Here is a 21,053-nt window from a genome sequence, read left to right on the forward strand (position 1 = left end):
GGTGGCAATAGTAGTGTGCTAGGAGCCACTACAACACTGAATTCCCAGTAACTAATTCAATTTTTTGTGTGTGAAGACATGACACAAAAATTAGGGCAGGGCTTTTAACAGCTATACTTTTCCATGAAATACAATAAAGCAAGTAGTGCTTGCTAATTAAAGAGAGACTAAACATTATAATTATGTGTATCTGGAGAAATAATTATTACTCTCAACTTTTAATTCTGCTCAGCAGGTAATGCTAATGTCTCAAAAGCAATTAAATAAAATTAAAAAAGAAATTAAAATAACTAGTAATTCACAAGTAATATTCCCTGGCACAATGTAAACAACCTATAAATCTTCATTGTCTGATAAGCACATGACTTCATATGTCTTTTCCATTTCTTTTATTTCCATTACATTATTGCACTACAATTCTATGCAAAACATTGTATAAGCCAGAGTACTATTGTACATATTAACAATTTGAAATGTACTCAATTACACATTTGACTACATTCTTATGCCTTTTTTTAAAAGCTTTCAGTCATTTTTTTTCCATAATCTAATCAACGTACCAAATAAGACCTAATCGTTAATGTAAAATTTACATCTGCATGAAGCATGAGTTCACATTGCTGGCTACAGCTCTGTACAGTTTTCAAAAGCTGTTAGGACTGTTTATACAGAGGACACTCTCTGCAGTCCCAAGGATCACTAAGAAATAGGGACAGCCAGAAGATGAAATGCCACGTGAGTAAGGGCACACCGCAGCTGCTGTCTCTCCACGCTGCTGCACTGGGCCACAGCACCAAGAGGTAGAACACACCCACCTGTGTCAATGTGTGAAATCACCTGCCCAGGAACACAGGCTATCCAGGGTGCCAAGGTTAGTCAGAGAGAGAACTGATTTCAATTTCTCTGCTGCCCCTAAACACCTAACTTGACCTCGATGTTTGTATTCAACAGACACACCAATGGGGTTCCCCATTTAAGAGTTTAAGGATAAAAGAGAGCTAGATAAAATCAGAAATATCCTACACAAGTGAAAGCAAATCCACTAATGTGAATATTAGGAAGTAATTCTAAGATACTCACAGATTTTTGTTTTCTTTTTTTAAGGGACCTTTTGACTCTTTCATTCCTCTCCTGATTTGCACACTTATTCCCTGCCCCACCCTCTCACCCTTTTTGATGGGAGGAAAAAGAAATAAAATTTTATTCTTCCCTCCTATCCTGCTATCATTTTTTCCTGCTAGTATCTATGCATAATGGTACATCATTGCTTTGAGACAGAATTCCAAAGATTTCATTAGGCATCTCTCTGCCAAAATTTGTGATGTATTTAGACCAAAATGTTTCAAGTCGTGCAGAATTCTTATTTCAATATTGAGAGAGGTTACAAATAACTGTCAAATCTATTATTATATTAGCATAGCTGTCACAACCTTCTTGAAAAGTTTTTTGCTTTGAAAGGAAGTATTTTACCTGTTTGTTAAAACAAACTCACTGAGATGTGTCAATCTAAGTACCCAAATACACAAAACATTCCCCTGGAAGTGTCCTTAATATAATGCAGTCTCATCAGTCGATTTTTTTTCTGCACTTATCCTCAGAAATTTACTGGTCCCCACACACAGCTATTGTTTAAAAGATCTTCAAAGGGCTTGTTTACTAAAACAAGTGCCAATTTTTTTTTCAGTTGCACTCAAATTGCCTGCAGTATGGGGCAACAATGCTAAGCCAAAGGCCTTTATCAGCTGCAGCTTGAAGTACTGTAAACAAATTGATATAAAGCACCAGAGGGTTTACACTGTGCTGTCAGCATTTCTTCTTCTGACCACACAACTCAGAATATGCAACTAACACTATACAATATTTTAAAAAGCATCAGTATCCTATGGCAACAATATAAAAGGTTAACATACGTTATCACTTTGTCTTAAAGAGTTTAAACCTTGCTTCCACACTTGTTATGGAGCAGTTTCCTATAAGTAGGTAGAGCATCCACTTCTCAGATGAAATCTAAAAGATCCTCTAATCCTAAATGTGTTCAAATTAAGAAGTTTTATTGCAGACTCCTATGAGGTCAGGATTTCATCACTTCTTTCTCATATTGAAGTCTACATCATGGTCACTCTTGAAGGTGTTAATTTGGTTTCAAGAATAAATTCTTTTTATTTAAATATTATAAATATTTTTGAAAATACTTTGGGAATAATCTGTTTGGAAAAAGTTCAACCTCCAAAAAAAAATCTCAAGTTCCAACATGTTTCCTACATGGCTGTTTCTGCAGAATGCAGATGGGTGCACCAGGGAAGACTGATCAGTACATGGGAATTCATACTCAGAAATGTACCATTCATTATTCTTTAGAAGGCACTGTGTGAGAACAGTGAAGATGAGACATATGTAACAATAAAAAGGCACATTTATCAATAAAAACAAAAAGATTCTGTATCTATTAAGGCCCCCCAAGAACATATGAGGATCCATAATAACCTCTAACTGGTGTCAGCTAAACTGGTTAAAAACAGCCAAGTAGTCAAGAATTGCATTTATAGAGAAATCTATCATGATGGGCATAACAATACACCCTGTCTTAGTGTAAAAATGCATCCAACTTCTTTTTGATATGTTCAAAAGCATCTTTCCCCATATAGTCCATGCGCCCCTCCTCCCATTTTCTCCGTTCATCTTCTGGACTTGGCTTTGCTGGTATGAAGTGAATAGACAGCTCTGAAACAGAATGTGCAACCTCGTTCTGTGGGAAGAAGAGTGGGAAAACAGTCATTTGGTTGTCCTGACTTCAATATTGTGAAGTTAAACCTTAAATTACAAATGCTGCCTGGATAGAGTAGAATATCTGCTACGAGGAAGAATTTATTATTTATCTGTTCAAATCTTGTGATTTCAAGCTTTCATGTAAACATACTTTCTAGAATTTTTGGTAATTTGTTTTATTTGAACTCCAGTGAGATCAGTATTATTTAGCAGATGTGAGACATGTTGTTTAATAAATTAACTACAAAAGATGGACACCATTCATTATACCAACAGCTAGCTCATTTTGAATGACACTCCAAAATTGTAAATGCTGGTTCAAAGTCAAGTCATCATAGGTGCACAATTCAAAGCACATTATTAGTGATAATTTCTACCACATAAAAGGAAAACTGTGTCCACAATTGACCAACGCCAGCAAAAAAGGAATATCCCAACAATTATAACCTGTAATAAAGATGAAATACAACAAGGACTAAGCTAGGCAACCACTGAAAACCTACTTTCAGTACTACTCAAAGAGGTCATAACTCATCTCACATTGTAAATAAAACTAAAATCAACTAGAAAGGCTTTCTAGTGAAGTCCTCACAAATTCAAGGTAAAATGTTTCAGAATAGAACTTAATGGACAGGAATCAATGTCTTAAACTGCCTAAATGCCCTGGGATATCCATTATATCTGCCAGTTTGGGGCAGATAGGGCATAGGACTTGTGCAAGACAAGGTAAGGTATTTCAAGCAGCCAACATGCAGTAAGGTGTTGGCAAGTTTTATCAAGAGTTTTGGGAGCCATTAAACAGATGACCATAATCATCAAGTTTTTAGAAATTCAGTGTTTTAGCTAGGGCCCAAACAGCCCTGGCTGCACAGAAGCTACACTTTTGTATCTCAGTCTAAAAGTATTTCACCAGTGTCTCATAATCATACAAAAGCCCTCATTAGAAAAACAGCTGTGTTGTGTACCTTACAAATCCTTGACACCCTGTCAACCCCACCAACACCAAGTCTGTCCCTGTTGTCACACTGCCCACATGTGCCCAAAAATGCAGTGCAAGATCACAAAGCAAAGCCTAGTCACTCAGGCTCCTGCACATTCCCTCTCCACTTGCTTGGAAACAACAGTTCAGCAGCTTAAAACTTCCACAACAAAACATAACAGAACTAACACAAAATACCCAAACAGCTTTGCTTGTGTTAGTATTGGAGAACAAAAATAACACCATGCATTGATTACTTGAGGGTTAGCACAGGAAAATACACATTTAAGAACTCAAAGTTTTGAAAAGAAAACTAGAAAGGGATCACAAAACAATATTGGAAACACTTAAGGAATGAGATAGCTAAAAGGTTAAGGAATTTTTTGCACATTGCATTACAATTAGTTTAGCTTTCCCAAAATTGCATTGGCAGCAAAGATGCACATGCAGACATCAATAGATGTTCAATGCACAAAGCTACATGTACCATTTCTGAGGTTTCCTGAAATGCTGGTTGAAATACAGGTTGTTCTGAAGGTCTGTCAGGCTCAGAGGGACGGACGTTAGAATCTCTTGGTTCGACTTCACATACAGGTTGCTAAAATACAGCCACTGAGGTTTTATTAGGAGAATGTTTTCCCATAATTTCCTTTTTATGAGAATTCATACAATCACTTTTAGACTTGGGGTAAGGTAAAGCAATGGATGGGAGGAAAGCAAGGAAACACATTATCACCAAGGAAAAAAATTCATGTCCCCCAGCTTTAGCTATCAAAAATGGCATTGAATCAAAGCTCCTACTATAATCAATCCAGGATAAGTACCTCCAGAGGGCAGCCCATCTCATCCTAAAATAGGTTCAAAGTGGCTGTTATTTTTCAGTGGCTGTACATACAGCCTGGGAAGCAAGCTTACAGTAGATTCCCACCATTCATGAGGCCAAACTTCCACAAGAAAAATCTCATTTCAGGATAATAGCTTGCTCTCACATAAGCTTTTTATATGCATGAAATAAAAACAGTACAAAGCATTCCAAAACAAAGATAAAATAGATTGCCCAAAAAACTTTGTCTCAAATATTTGCTTTTAACAGATAGCAAAACATAAATGGACAGACCCCATTCTAAAGGATTTACCCTAAAACAATCCCACAAGACTATTGAAGCTGAGTAACAAGATATTTTCAAGTAAGAATATAACCAGGCTATTACTTCCCAATTAATATGGTCTTCTGATAAACCAATCCTAGTAATCAAAATACTAATAGAAACTTAAATTTTAATGAAACTACTTTAGGTGAATGTTAGGATTTTTGCCCAATGTTATGATTTCAGCCCAAACATCTTGACAATGTGTCCCTATTTAGTTTGAGCCTTTCCGGTGAAGTCAGATGCATAAGAAAATACATCCTTTGCAAATAAATTATTCTTAAGTTATGGAACTGGAAGGTTTGTCATCTTCCTTCAGCCCCTTCATATTCAGAGGGGAAAGGGAAGAAGGGGGAGGAAGGGGGAGAATGGAAAAGGAAAATTACAGTTTTATTTTATAGAGTAATATAGTTTAAATAAACAAAGGAAACAACATCTTAAAAGTTGTCTTCGTTATTCTATAGTGTAGTTCCCAAATTACAATGCACATGACATTAGAACGCTAATTTTATTTTCTCCCAGCTGTACCATGGGGAAAATGGTTTATCATGCAATATGCAATGATTTACACCTGCAGAGGCATGGTGCTATTATATCCAACTTAATTCCTGCAGAAAATAAGGAGATTCAGGGCAACAGAAACACATAAATACAAGAAAAGTGACAAAAAAAAGCAGAAAGACTGCAATATTCTTTAGTGGATTTTTTTCAAGACTCTCCGTGTTGCTCAAGTCATGAAATTTGATGAAAGTCAAGAAATTTGAGGAACAGGTTTTTAGGTCAACACTTGTGGGGAAAAAACTTTCTACAGAGGAATGGCATAAAGGATTCTAGTTTTAAATATATTAATTCACAGAGGTATTAAAATTCAAAATATTACTTTGGTAGCAGATTTTTTTTATATTACATTTGATTAAGTACTTAACAACTTCGAATAAATAACCTCTTCCTAAAATGCAAAGCAAACCCTTTCAACTTCCAGACACATCATACATGGATTACTAAAGATTAAAGAAAATAAATAGGCTTTAGATTATTTTTAATGCTGGTGAGAAAATTCAATAGCTACAGCTAAATTGAATGGAAATTACGATCTTCCAGATCAGAAGCATAATGAAAGAATCTTCTTTTAGTATATAATTTGAGTTTGTTTCTGCATATAATAATATACAACAGACTCACAGCTTTGGAAACAAGTTCCTCGGGTGAGCATGCTGAGGGATTTACATCATTTGTCTGCTCTGGGAGCTCAGGCTTAGGTAGTGAACTGGCCACGTAAGGACTGACCTTCTTCAGGGTAACTTCAACTCCATTGAAAGTGTGCTAGTGAAAGAAAAAACATTTCACCACTGAAATACCATTTTTCAGGACAGTAATAACTTATTTACAACAGTTGCACTTCCTTAGAGGGTTTTCATCACTAAAGGAATAACTTAATAAATGCAAAATAAGGATATGGTCTTAGATTCAGAGCATGCCACAGTTTAGGTTTTTGCTTTTTTGCACTCATGAGTGCACCAGCATCATGAGGTAAATCTAACAGGTATTTCCACCTTCATTTACCATAGCTGAAATATTTCATTAATATGCAATGACTTAAAAATCAAAGTATGTTAAAGTAGAAGATCAAAAACTACCCATTCCTTCCTCTGCTTTCCAATTTGTCATGAGCTTAACAAACCAAATTATTCTCTGAGGCTTTGATGGTAAATATTCAACTGATCTTATGGGACTATGCAATTAGTTCAATTATGGTAACAATTTAATATTACAAAACATTAAGAAAATATTTACTTATGCACAAATGTGATCTAATTTGTTATGTCTGGATACAGAATTAAAAGTTGTACTTTGATACATTTCTTTATGCTACTGGTCTCTAAGAAATCATCTACTTATAAACAGATTTTTTTTTTTTTATTGTATTCATGAAAAGCAAACATTGCTGCATTTGCTCTGAAGAAAAAAAAAGAGTAAAGAGATCAGTAAATGATGACATAGATACATAACATTTTAAATGCAATCAACACTGCTTTTGCAGGCCTGATTTATTTGTTATGACCTCATGAAACAAGTTAAAATGTAGATCTGAAAAGGTAGATTTTATTACAGTTCAAGAGCTAGTTTGGTGGTCTTTATCAATTTAGTGTCAAGAAAAACCTAAGTCTGCTTGTTTCATGGGTCAGATTATCCTTTCTCTGGCTAATTTGTAGCATACTTTTGTACTTTGTATGCACATACATTACCATAAAAACTTTATCAATTAAGAAGACAGCTGCAGGATATCTTTGGACAGCAAATAGTGCTAGAAATCCTTCCTAAATGGCTACCTTGGACACTTCTATAAGCACTCAGTGCTACCACCAACCAAGAGATACTAAGTTTTCCCACAGATGCTGGGATTGCATGGCAAGTTTTTTGCAGCAGGGTGATTCCAGCAGTAGCTTCTGTGGTAAGCTGCTGGAAGCTTCCCCCAAGCTCAATGGAGCCAATGTCAGCTGCCTCCAAAATGGGCCAAGCCCTCAGTGATGGTAGCAGTGCCTTTGGGATAAGGGATTTGAGAAGGAGGAGGTGCTCCAGGGGCCAGAGCAGAGATACCCCTGCAGCCCATGATGCATCAGGATGCTGTAGCCCACGGAGGTCCATGGGGGAGCACAGATCCACCTGCATCCCGTGCTGGACCCCACCCCACAGCAGGTGGATGTCTGAAGGAGGCTGTGACCCCATGGGAAGCCTGTGATGGAGCAGGGTCCTGGCAGGACCAATGGACTCATGAAGTAAGGAGCTTGCACTGGAGCAGTTCATGAAGAACTGCAGCTCATGGGAAAGACTCATATTGGAAAAGTCCATGGAGGACTGTCTCACATGGGAGGGACTCTGCTCTGGAGCAGGGAAAGAGTGTGAGGAATCCAACCTCTGAGGAGGAAAGAGCAGCAGAGACAGCATGTGATGAGCTGACCACAGTCCTCATTCCCCATCCCCATGTGCAGTTGGGGGAAGGAGTCAGAGGAAACAGAGTAAAGTTGAACTCAAGAAGTGAGGGATGGGGGTAGGTATTCCAAATTTGGGGTTATTTGTCTTTACTCTACTCTGAATTGATTGGTAATAAATTTAATTTCCTGAAGTTCAGCCTATTTTGCCTGTGATGGTACCTGGTGAGAGATCTCTCCTTGTCCTTATCCAGACCCATGAGCCTTTCCTTACATTTTCTCTCTCCTGTCCAGCTTAGGAGGAGAATGATAAAGTGACATTGGTGGACTTGGAATCCAGCTAGAGTCAGCCCACCACATCATATAATTTCTTCCTCTAGCAATTTTCAGAATTTTTGGTTATGATTCCAGCATATTCCCATTAACTCCTTATCATTTACCTTGCATTCCTCAGATTCTGATTCTTCCATCTTTTGAAGTTTTTCCAACAAAGGCAATATACTGGCACTGTATATATTCCACCAGAGGGCAAGAAATGACAGTTGATGAAAAGATTCAGCAGTGGTGTCATCCTGCATAACTCTCTTTGTTTGAAGGTTGTATTTGTAGTTCCAGGGCTTTGTTGGTCCCAAGAAGTGAACAACTTTGGCATCTCTACCAAAACTGTAGAGATCAAACATACAGGTCTATACAAAAAATATTTTTTTAGCTTATATACACTCCTAGACGAAACATGCTTACTCACAGGTGAGGTAATTTAAAATTTGCAACAGCAGCACATTTGAGATTATATATATTAATATTTTGTTTCCATCTTCCTGGTTTAATTCACCTTATTTAACATACAGAAAACAAAAAGTTGCACTGCCATTTGCTTCCAGATGCTGATTCTAGTAGAAAAGCTCATGAAGGAAACTGACAGGTTCATGCAGTACTATTTCCAGTTCTCCTTCATGCTCTATTCACAAACAAAGACATATCACTTCAAATATTTAATCACCAAAATTGGTTATTACTGATCCCATATTAAAACCTACTAATTAAGTACACTGGCCTAAGTTCATCTTCCAATAAGAGTGTGTTGTGCAATTGAACAGAAATTCATGACACCCTAATTCCAACTTGCTTTTTACCAGAGAAGTTTCTCAACTGCATTGTCTGGAATAATATAATTAGTAGCACAAATTTCACTTCATAGAAGGAATGGATCAAAAAAAATTAAGCAATGCCAACTGTTTCTCCAAGAAATTACTTGAGAACAAAGGAACAAGTTAAAAAGTAAACCTGTCAGAACCTAATGCCAAAGTAATTACATTTTGTCAAAAATGAAAGTAGCTTCCTTGAAAGACTATAAAAGGCAGTGTAGCCAACTCTGGGACTCTCCTTGTGTCCAGACATTCACATTAAATTCAAGCTTCTATTGCATGGTTTATACATAAGACCATTTGTGATATTGTAATTTATAATAAACAGAATATGCCATTACTACTGTCTTACAAAAGGATGTTCATTAACAAACTACAGAGGTTTACACAAGTAAAATTACTTACTGATTGAAAGCAGGAACATAGGTGTATACAGAGCTGCTGCTTAAGTTATAGAGGAAAGGCAAGTGTTTGTCAATATCTGCTGTTGCCCAGTTGCTGAAGAAGCTGTTCAACAAGCCTTGATCACCTCCTAATTAATACACAAAACAGCATTACCATAACATGTGTGCACTCAAATTTGTACCAAAATTTCACATCCATGGATAGGAGTGAGACAGGGGACTGAGATTGGTGTGTTCATATGACCCCAAATTGGACTTGAAAATATGGCATAGGAGCATGTGCAAGTGAATAATACCTGATTCACTCCGAAGCAAGCTCAGTGTAAATGAAGTCCTATTGTAATATAAGAAGAAAAGAGCAGTGTTTAGTCTCCCTCAGAGCAGAAGACTGAAGATCAGCTGAATTCCTCTTTCTAAGCCAGACAGCAAAATTAAAACTTACTGAGCAAGATTCAGACACAATGTCCCTTCACTGCCCTTTTCTGGGAAGCACAGCCCAGAGTAAGCCAGTGGCTCTTAAATACAGTCTAAGAGGCAAAGTTCTGCACCTTGAATTCTTAGATAAAGCCCAGAGAACTCCTGCCTTCCTCTTTTCTGCCTGACAGCATGGAAACTGCCTTGCACTTCATTCCTTGTGCCCTGCCCCTTACCATCAAAGCTGCCATGCTCAGCAGCAAACTGGAGCAGCAGCCTGTAGGTCTTCAAGGAGGGTCGGAACACAAACACGCCACTGTTGAAGCAGTCAGGCCAGCCAGAATCAGGAGCTGCTGAAAACTCTTCTCGATCAAACAGCTCATCAACATTGCAAAGCACCTTAGGGAGGGTAGGAAAAGAGAAAAAAATGTTAGTGTTTGTCTGGAACGAGCATTGTCAAATTAGTAAATTCAAATTGTCAAATAGAGTAAATTCATATTTTGGCTTAGTATACAGCTTGCAGAGCATAAAAGCAGTGCCATTGTAAAATATGCTAGGGGTCAGAACTCTATGTTTAATATGAGGCAATATTAATTGTGATTCTCCGTGATTTCTCTGATAAAATGCAAAGCCTGTGAAATTATTTCATGAACCTTGGAGATCATTCAAGGTTCCTGTAAATATTATACCATGAAAACACACAATCTTCTTCTTTCTTAACTCGCCTTTCCATAGTCCATTATAACAGAAAACTACAAAAGAACTGCATGAAAATTGGGAATCTAAATAATTTTAGTAAGCAACAGACTGACTAAAGGGCAGTAGAAAAACTGTCTCTTGCTGCCAGTTTTCTAATGCAACTTTAGTTCAGAGATTTGCTTTTCTGTTTTCATTTAAGCTTCACAAGGAAGTGGGAAAATCAATCAGGTTAATGCACAGATAAAGTTTTTGAAAGACAGCTGTGTAGTCACTAAGAATCAGGACCCCACCTATAACTGAGCCACTGTGAAAACCAGAAGAAAATTTTTTAGAAGTAAAATTACTGAATTGAATTTTTAAAAAAGACAAAAATTTGCCTTCCTCCTTTAATGCTAATGTAAAGCAAGAGATCATAAGCCTTCCTCCTCAAGAAGAATAACTTAATTTGATTTCTAATTCAATTACAATCTTATTAAATTAAAATGCATCCCAGTCTTTCAGAGTATGCCATGGAAGTACAAGGGAAGGCTGACATGATTTTCCTTGCCAAAATTATGAACATTTTTAACTCTATATATTTAAAAACTTTTAAAAATAATAAATTAATGTCTGGGAATTTTTTTTCCTATTCTAAAACCATCCTGTTTTCCTGACCAGAATAATTCCAAGCAAAAAAGTGTGAGACACATCTATTTTAAACTTGTGTCAGAACACCCAATGCATAGAGTGAGTCTGTGATCTCTTTTGGGGACAGTCCTGAGGCTACTTTCCAAACTGAATTTATTTTTATGCAGCCAGCACAACTGTGAGAATTGCTCAAACGTGCCAGGATGGAGCTCCTGCAACCCTGTGACTGCCAGCAAATCTGGTCACTTCACAAGCCAAAGGGCTGCCTGACAAGGAGGCATCCCACAATCAGAGACCGACACAAACGTTTCCATGGCTCCCACTCCACTCACCAAAGTGTCTGCATCCATGAAGACACATTTGCTGTAATGAGTGAGAGTCCAACAATGAAGCTTAGTGTAGGTTACACCCAGCTCTGGCCTCTGCATCAGAGCCAAATGGACTGAGTCAGAGCTGTCCAGCACGCCCACCTCGATCACTTCATCAAATACACTGCTGAGGACTGACCTGCCAGAGCCATGGAGGGAAAGAAGGGAATTCAGACAAGTTCATCAGAGTTCACCTCAGGTGTGAAAACAGTGACACACAGCATGACATTAATTATGACAATAACCAAAGCTAGACTGGATGGTCAGAGTAAGATGTCAGAAGCAAAAAGTCTTTGAGAACTGCCTCTTCAGTAGGCTGTTGGCAGTTAGGCCATAAAACACTGTCCCTTCCACATCTCAAAAGTGGGAGCTGATGTTCAAAAAAAAAAAAATCCTTATTTCAGTCACTTCTCTCCTTTAGAAACACCAACAGAAATTAAAGCAGCTTCCATCCTGCACAATTGATTCCAAAGAGCAGCACCATACTGTGTTCCCTCTGCATTTACAGGATGAGACATGCACTGCCAGCAAACTCATCTACACCTATTGTGCCCAAGTGAACACTGCTTCAAAACTGCACCTTTTATAAGTTGGATATATACACCATGTTCCTCACTACTATGTAGCATCCCAAATGAGATTTTTGGCTAAACATTTTTTTTCTATGCATGTATTTTATGCAAATTCCATAGGTAACACCAAAGTAGGTAATTTTCCTTCAAGAGGCAAGAAAAAAAAAGTCTTTAAAACACAGCTTATTTATCTTTACTACACTCTTATAATCAAAGTCCTCAATGTCTCACAAACACAGAAAAAGAAAATCTGTCCTGTTTGAAATCTAGACTTCAGGGTCATTAGCTTTGGCCTGTTGATCTTCAAGGAAGAAGAATTAACAGGCAAAGAGGCAAAGAACTAAGTAAAGTTTTTTCCCATTATCTACTTCCTTTTTTTTTTTTTTTTTTTTTTTATGTTATCCTTGATTTAAAACACATATTATAAATGCTTCTTTTCCCACTGAACAGGCATGAAAAGAATTATAGATTTAGTATCAACCCATGCATCAAATGGATACAGTATTCCCTCAGGAAGGTTACAGTGTTCTGACAATGTCCATACTTCAAAAGTCTGTAAAAACAGATTTTTGTGCATCCAGCCATCCAGCAACGATATGAAAATTTATTTCTTGAGCCAGATGAATTGCAAATACATTCCATAGCATACAGAAAACAGGAGCTTGCACACTTCCTAAGACATAGCAGAACTAAGAGTTTAAGTTGCTATGGCATGTGCCTTTTAATGAGTGTCACAGTCCTCCAAACAGCAGGGCTTGAGTTCAGACTTAATATGATTTCTGTAAATGCTGTTCTGCAGTGCCTGTAGAATCACAACACAAATTGCAAAGTAATTTCTTATCATGATAGCTGTGCACCAATATTTTAAGAATATTATTCATGTGAAACTGAGCCCTTAGGTTTATGAAGGGTTCTGATGTCACAGGTGGTTATGTATCTCACTCTAAGAAAAAAAACTCGGAGGAAAGGCACAGTGGTGCAAGACACTAAAACCTTAGTTACAAATTTTCAGCTTAAGTTCTCGCTTACAAGACAAATTCCAGCCACAAGCTCTACCTCTGCAAGGGAATTCTTAGTAGGCTTAAGAGCTTATAATGGATGTTGTTTGAGACTCCTCTTAGAAATCACTAGCCAAGAGGGAAGTTCTAGGCATAATGCTGTGAAATCCACAGAAACCTATTAAAATCTTTCATGCTCTTGCTTATTCTTCCACTAGTTAAATCTCCAAATGTACACTGATACTTACCTCATCCCACTGGAAACCACTGGAGTAATCAGAACTGCCAGTTTTCTGGATGTCTTATGATTCCTCAATGATTGCCCAAGAACGAGAGCACCTTGACAGTACACATCATCAGTAGCAAGGGTCACAAAGGCTTGATCTGTTACTGCAAAAAAAAATTCAGGAATCACTTCACAGCTTTAATGTAAGTCCTTTTAGCAGGCTCCCTCCTCTTCCAGAAAAACAACAATCAGTGGCTTATAACAACCTGCATTTCCTGTGACGAGTCCTTTTCTCTCACAGACTCCCCCCAAAAGTCACAACTGAATAGAAAATCCAGTGAATGTGAGTGCAGAATGTATGTTTCTGATTTTTTACTATTTTTGTTTGCCTGATGTACTCAATAGCAGGTATGAAGCTTTTGCAGTAGCCTTAAACAGATAATTCCCTAGGTCTTATTGCCTAAACACACATCAATCAAAAAAGCTGTTCTGTACATATTTAGGTTTTATATTTAATGAACATACAATGGATAAGGACAATGTTCTTGTTTATACAGTGCTGAAAGCTAAGGAAAAGAACAGGATGTTGAGTATTAGTCAGAAATCTTCTCTCCATAATGCCACTAAATCAACCCAACGTTATTTCTGCTCTGCTCTCTTTGCAGTGGGGTACCTGGTGCTGGCTGAACAGGTGCAGCAAAATTCCTACCTACATCAGTACAGCTCCCAGAAGCTGATAATCCCTACCTCAAGTAACTCCAGGGAATTTAGGAGTGCTCCTTATTGCCAGGAAACACATGAGAAAACAAGTTACAATAATAAAGAAAGCAACCTACACTCCTGCACAACAGGAGAAAAAGTAGAGAGACACCCGGCCAGTGCCATGATCACAAGGGGCTTTTTCTTCAGCTCTGCCCTGTGACACAACCACCACTATCAGAGCTCTCCTGGGGAGAACCTATAACTCAGCAAGGTGAACAGCCTCCTTGGAGCAGAAGGATGATACCCTCTAGGCTGCAAAATCAACCAGAACAAGATGAGCAGGTCAAACAGATGAAGGAAATTCCACTGAGCTCTACAGAACTTCATTAAACACTTGTGTTGAAATACTTGTTTAGAACCACCATCGTCTTAAGGGACAGGCAACTGCATTAAATAAATTAAAACAACTAAACAATACCAACATAAACAACCTGTCATACAGTTTCCAGGGTCTGTGAGAAACACTGGGAAAGAATCTCACAGAAGCAGTTGCAGAAAACTCAACAAATGACCTCATGGCTGCTTCAGCCAGAGGCTGCCAAAATTAATGAGTTCTAACCCCTGTCATCAAGGTATGCAGTAAAGTATGGCTGGTGCCCATGATAAGCTAACAGATGCTAAGTATTTTTATTTTTTCACATCCTCCAAATCCAGAGCAAAACACAGGCCCGCTGGTGTGATGCCTTTCCCCCCACTTTTTGCCCTCTTTCACTCATCTCCAGCCAGCCAGCTTCATCTCAAGCACACATACCTTACTGACATTACTTGCTGACATTGCCACACATCCCTGCACCTTAGGAGAATTCCAGTAAGTGTCAAACTTGGCCAAAAAAATCCAAATCATCCATCCAAACTTAAAACAGTTTGCATAACCCACGGCTGAGCAAACTCCAGTAACATTTCCAATCACAATTTCCAGACAAAGCAAATGAAGAATTGAACTTTCAAATCTCTCATTATAATAACAGCTCAAGCAAGTTGTGGGTGTTCGAGAAATCAATGAATAAGGAGTTGCATAAAAATGACAGATGTGAAGTAAACTGCTCCCACTGCATTTTTCCAGTAGAATAAAGGAATAAATATAAGCATCTCTAAAAATCAATGTAAACCAGAAAACCACTGCAGGCTACTTCAGCAATAAAATTACTCTGAAAAGATGCAAAAAGTCAGGAAAGCAAAGCAGTTTTGTGTTAGGCAAAAAGTATCTTCAGCCAAAGAAAGGTAATAAAACAACTACTGAGAGGAATGTGGGAGTTAGGTTAATATAAAAACAAAATTGCGAAATGAGTGGGAGTTCCAAATAGAAATGTGGAAGTTAGGTTAATATAAAAACCAAATTGTGAAATAAGTGGGAGTTTCAAATATAAAATACTGTTTTAAATAGCAACCACAAAACTGAACACAGTCTTCACATGGCTTTTGCAAATTCTCCTGGCTACAGAAGCTGAATCTTTACTTAAATAATAGATAGAAAAATACACAAACTACTCATTAAATGGTTCAGCAATCTGGTATGGAAAATTACCACATCCTCCAAATGCTTTCGTGCCCTGTACCCCTGTGGTCATAAACACAAGGAAGCAAATTGCCAAACAACTGCTGCTTCTAAGAAACTCTTGCTGACACCTCACAAAGAACAGAAAATAGGTGTCTGTTTTGACAATCAGTTGTGGGATGCTTGTTATGGCCTTCTTAATACAGTGAATCATCATAGAGATAATTATATAGATAATCAAATTATTGACTGAAAATACTTAACATCAAAATACTTCTGGTGTAAAGAGAGAAGCAAATCCTAGTGATTTGAAAATCATACAGGGCATCACTAATTCATTAAGGATCCATAGGGGGCTTTCAATAAAAATATTTTATCATTACTTTTTCTTTCATCTAATCCTTACTTTCAAGAAAGAAGTGCTGTTTGACTTGCCTTGTTTATAAAATTCTTCGGAATATAGCCTATAAGTAAACTTTTTTTTTAATAACTGAAAGTAAGGATCAGGTTTTCATATATATTTTTGGAAGTAAATGGTTTACCTGAAAGTTTCTATTTAGCTGAAATCAAGGACAACACATTAAATCTACTGTACACTGTTTCACTCACTGACTTTAAAAGAGCAAACCTTCTTTAAGTTTGTAAGTCAGAAATGTAGATATTTAAATTCATTGCAACTGCTGCTTTTTTCTTTTTCTTTTTGTTTTTTAAGTGTCAAGGAGACCATTAAGCATAACTTTAATTCTCTGGGCTGAATGACAATAAGATTTTTTATGGACAACACCTACTATTACTACACCCACCTACTCTTAAGGGTATTAAGTTTTCAAGAAAATTGTTTTCAAGTTGTGGATCCTTATGGCTAATACAATACCACTGGCTATCAGAGAACTGTAAGAAAAGAAAGTGTATTATTAGAATCCCGTTAAAACCCTGTCATATGAATTTACAATTCTGCTCATTTCTCTTGTCTGGATTACCATAAAGCACATGATGATTCAAATTAAGAAATCATTATCATCAGTAGTGGCTCCTCAGATTTATTACCTAACAATATTTTCTTAGAACAAAACAAGGATCTTCAAGGAATTAACTTGTTGAGTTATTCTGGAACCTGCTCTGCAGCTACAGAGAAAAGACAGCAAGAATAATGTGGATCACTACTGTCAGGATGATCTTATGTGGAACTTGTTACAGCTTTTTTAGCCAAGAATACAAACTTTTTATGCTACTTACTCACAGAAGTAGTACCTCTGATACTGCCAGAGGCAAAATTCATGACAGGCATGAAAACTAATTCCAGGGCACCTAAAAGCTTTATTTAGAATACAAACAGAGCAAACAGACAGGGTGGTGCTCACTTGCATGTTCAAAGAGAAAAAGAGAGTTTAAAAACACCAGGCACCCATTTTGAAAATCAGGAGTGACTGATATTTAGCAGCTCTGAGTGACCCAAGTGCACCTTCAAGACAAGTTTAAGTAGGGTAGGGAGGTTTTTTTTTAATAATTAATTAGACATAGCTTTAAAATAATATTTTAATATTTCTTCTGATAGACAGAGGAAGGATAAAGGTAGTCCAGCTGTAGCTCTAAAGAACAATTCAAATTTGCCAAGCTGCCCACTGCAAAATGGCAATAGGAGACCAGACACTCCTATATTGTGGTTTTTCTGTAAGAACATTCTAAATAACACATTGTCATCTTATGCATAAAAATAAGAACAGATAAATCAACAGCTAAAAGCCTCCAACAAGCTGGTAGGTCCCCAGTGCCTGCCATTCATACTAACCAACACTGTACAACTGCTTTCTTAAATTCCTCCCTGGCACCATCTGTTGCTCTTTTGTCACCTCCCCCTCCTACTCCAGGGACAATCTGCAGGACCAGCAGGCTGCAGCCTCGACCTGCACCCACTGATCCAAAGCAGCTCTCTGAAATCCCAAGTGACAGTGACACAGCTCCAATCACAGCACATTTCCTGGCAATTGTTACTGCCTCTCCCACACGAAGGACTCTGTGGCTCTTCCCCCAGAAGCACCCCCTGAAGGTGTGTTAGGCTACCAAAAAGAGAACACAAGCTGTTGGCTTCTCACTTCTCTGGCATAGCACAACCCTACCCTGGAACAGAAAGCTCTGCTCCTCCTGACACCCACAACCGTGTAAGAAGTAACTTGTTACAAGCAGATAAAATGAACAATGCTGTCAGACAATAACCTCAGTCAGACCCCTATCAAAGATTGTTATACAAGTTTCCAGCAAAGAGACAGTTCTTGCCCTAGTAAAGAAATGACAACTGGCAGTTTTAATTCCCCTGCTTCCTTAGGTCCAATAGTAGAAACATTGATGTTGCTAATGAAGATAAACAACAAACACTTTACACAGACTGTTTTATAACAGAATTTAAATTGACATTCAAGGGCATACAATATTTCTTTCTCTTGGTCTAATGAAGTTCTGCCTCATCCAAAACCGGATTTTCTCTTATCGTTTATTAAAACAATATTGAATTTTAGTAGGCAGGATTACTGTTGTGTTGGAAGAGCACTTGATTCCAGTTCTTAGTAGCTTTTATGTGTCTTTCAGCTAAAAACTGTTCTATTCTGCTTCAAGACTCTGGAATGTTGTTACTCAACAGATGGTAAATGATCCTCATGAAAACTCAAACACAACAATATCATAAGATGCAAACAAGCATAAAATCCAAAACTAGTCCCAAAAGAGTAATATACCAGTTTGAAAATAAGTAAGAATTGGTAATAATTATTAGAAATAATTGCTTAAGCAATCCAGAGGCAGCACAGGGAACTTTATGGTACATATCAAAGTAGATGTTTCCAGTCTTTCCACACTTTACTTTCAACCAAAAGAAGAAAAAAAAAAAAAAAAAACAACAAACGAACAAAAAAAAAACAAAACAAAACAAAACTGAAACAAGCAAACAAAAGAGAAAAAAAAAAAAACAAACCAAAAAAAAAAACCTCAACCAAACAAAACCACAATGCTCTAATCCTTTCATTTGCAGATTCACTTTCTGCACCTTCCCAGTGCTGAAGTGCCACATACATGAATTCAAACTCGGCATCCATCAGTCCTGATGACCGACACCCTTCAAATGGTTCAGTAGACCAAGATTCGTGGGAGCTGCTGCTCTCCAAAGCAAGAAAAAAGGAAAAAAAGTTGAATATGTTCAAGAACCAGAACAGCACCTTCACCTACACTGTGTGGTCACCCTAAAACCAAGGATAACTGTTTAAGACCAATACCACTGCTGTGTAAGAAGGGGCATGGAAAGGTTTCTCTGAATTTGCCTTAGACTGAGATAGCCAGCCCCAGCCAGGCACCCTGGGGAAAGCACACAGGGTGTAAGCAGGCCAAGCTGTGCATGCAAGCAGGACACATAAATGAGTTCACCTATTCCACCCCATCACCCAGACAGCTAAAATCCTCCTCTGGAGCCGCTCAGTACAGCACAGCACCCTGCTGATAAGAAAGCAGCCCGCACCGGGGTGTGAGAAGGGCAAAGAGGGGTCGATGGTCCCCGACAGCCCCGGGAGGCCGGCAGGGCAGGGGGCTGTGATGAAGGGTGACAGAGCAGGGGGCTGCGGTGAAGGCTGCAGGGCAGGGGGCTGTGGTGAAGGGTGGCAGGGCAGGGGGCTGTATGGAAGCTGGCAGGGCAGGGGGCTGTGATGAAGGGAGACAGAGCAGGGGGCTGCGGTGAAGAGTGACAGGGCAGGGGGCTGTATGGAAGCTGGCAGGGCAAGGTGCTGCGGTGAGGCTGGCAGGGCAGGGGGCTGCGGTGAGGCTGGCAGGGCAGGGAGTTGCGGTGAGGCTGGCAGGGCAGGGGGCTGCGGTGAGCTACTCACCGGACATGCTGGGCAGGCGGGGGCCGGCGGGCAGGGCTCGGTGCGCGGCGCCCACCGCTGCCGCCGCCTCAGCTGCGGGCGGGGGGGCGCTGAAGCCGCGATGGGATTAGCCTCCTTCCTGCGGCAGGTGAATCGCACCCGCGGGACTCTGCGCAGCGGCAGAGCAGAGCCATTAGCGGCGGAGAGCACGGCGGGGGGGCTGGCACGGCCCACCCCCGCCCCGCTCCCGCCGCCTGCTCCGGCCCCGCACCGCCCGGAACCGCGCTCCGACACGGCACAGACCGCAGCTCGGCCCGGTACCGCAGTCTGACACGGGCACAGTCCGGAGCTCCGGAGCTCGGCCTGGCACCGATCCCGGGGCGGGCACGGCCCGGAACCGCAGTCTGACACGGCACAGACCGGAGGTCCGGAGCTCGGCCTGGCACCGATCCCGTTACGGGCACTGCCCGGAGCTCGGCCCGGCACCTCTCCCCACACGGGCACGGCCGGATTTCGGCCCGGTACCACAGCCCGGAGCTCGGCCCGGCACCGCTCCCCACACGGGCACGGCCGGATTTCGGCCCGGTACCACAGCCCGGAGCTCGGCCCGGCACCGCTCCCCACACGGGCCCCGCACCTGCCCCGCTCCAGGCGCGGCCGCTCCCGCCCCGGGATGGGAGAGACCCTCGCTCCCGTTCCTCCTGTTCCCTCCCGTCCCGTCCACCCTGCCCGATGCTCCGGGTCCCATTCGCAGTGACAGAGCCTCCCCACCACGCACACGGCTGTGCAGAACCGAGAGGAGCAGAGACGGGCCCACAGGAAAACACCAAACGCTGTGGTGCAGAGTGGGGAAAAGCTTACCGAGCGTGAACAGGGTGATTCCAGCGTGGCATGTGTCACCCAGACACACGGGATTCACCGTGAATTAAGGGAGTCTGCTCCTAACTCTGGGGGCATCGGATCCCCTACAGATACTCACGGTATGATAACTTGTCACCCAGATAAGCAAGTAGATGTTTTCGGTGTCAAGAGGCCCATGCTATTCAGAGGGCTGTAAATATTTTCACAAGTGCATAAATAAATGCACATTTACTCACACAGCCTGCATTCACCACTAGCTTAGAAGTCACATAATTGTGACATAATTCAGCCATACAATGCCTCTGCAAGGTAATTTTAGGCTGATGTGGTTCAGCCGAGGCGTTTTTTTTGTCAAACATGTGAACATCAGTATCTATGTAGCAGAGATCAACAACTTTCAGGTAGTTTGCCACTGAGAAATAACACCCAGATACCACTCACTATTTGAAACTTTTCTTTCCAACAATTTGCAAGAGATCTCTGTTGCCACTCCAAGCTGCAGCATTTGTTCTCTCACACTCTGGGAGAATCCTGAAGGTCCACTGGAGAAGAGGGTGTCATTCTCTGTAGTAATGGTGAGGTGTTTAAAGGAAGGAAGGAAATGAAGTTTTATTTATCCCACAGAAACAAAATTCTCAGGGATCTGTGTTCACCATTATGTAGACAAGCCAAATAGACAACGTGCTTATCAGTACCATGATTACTGTTTTAGGTAATTTTGCTGTCAGATCTATTTTAGTTGGGAGACTTTATGACTAAAACAATATTTTTTTTTATGTCTACATTTAGATGATAATCTAAATTTTATAAGTTTTAT

The 21,053-nt window shown here is 39.8% G+C and overlaps 1 protein-coding gene across 3 annotated transcripts; it reads right to left on the bottom strand.

Annotated features, from left to right (window-relative positions):
* Positions 1–374: 374 nt before the first annotated feature.
* On the bottom strand, positions 375–20,576 carry GYG2 (glycogenin 2). 3 transcript variants are annotated; one of them, XM_056490986.1, is made up of 9 exons: positions 19,397–20,576; positions 13,299–13,440; positions 11,445–11,619; positions 10,023–10,185; positions 9,374–9,500; positions 8,264–8,486; positions 6,076–6,216; positions 4,233–4,343; positions 375–2,746 (listed from the first exon to the last, which is right to left on the bottom strand). In XM_056490986.1, the coding sequence occupies exons 1-9, from the start codon at positions 19,401–19,403 to the stop codon at positions 2,585–2,587; spliced, it is 1,251 nt and encodes a 416-aa protein (XP_056346961.1). In that variant the 5' UTR covers positions 19,404–20,576; the 3' UTR covers positions 375–2,584. The 3 variants fall into 3 exon arrangements, with proteins under 3 accessions (XP_056346961.1, XP_056346972.1, XP_056346981.1); XM_056490997.1 differs by lacking the exon at positions 19,397–20,576 and adding an exon at positions 14,790–15,240; XM_056491006.1 differs by having other exon boundaries at positions 2,658–2,746; positions 4,233–4,357.
* Positions 20,577–21,053: the final 477 nt, after the last annotated feature.

The sequence above is a fragment of the Oenanthe melanoleuca genome, chromosome 1 (genome assembly GCF_029582105.1).
Source record: "Oenanthe melanoleuca isolate GR-GAL-2019-014 chromosome 1, OMel1.0, whole genome shotgun sequence".
Classification (NCBI taxonomy): Eukaryota; Metazoa; Chordata; class Aves; order Passeriformes; family Muscicapidae; genus Oenanthe; species Oenanthe melanoleuca.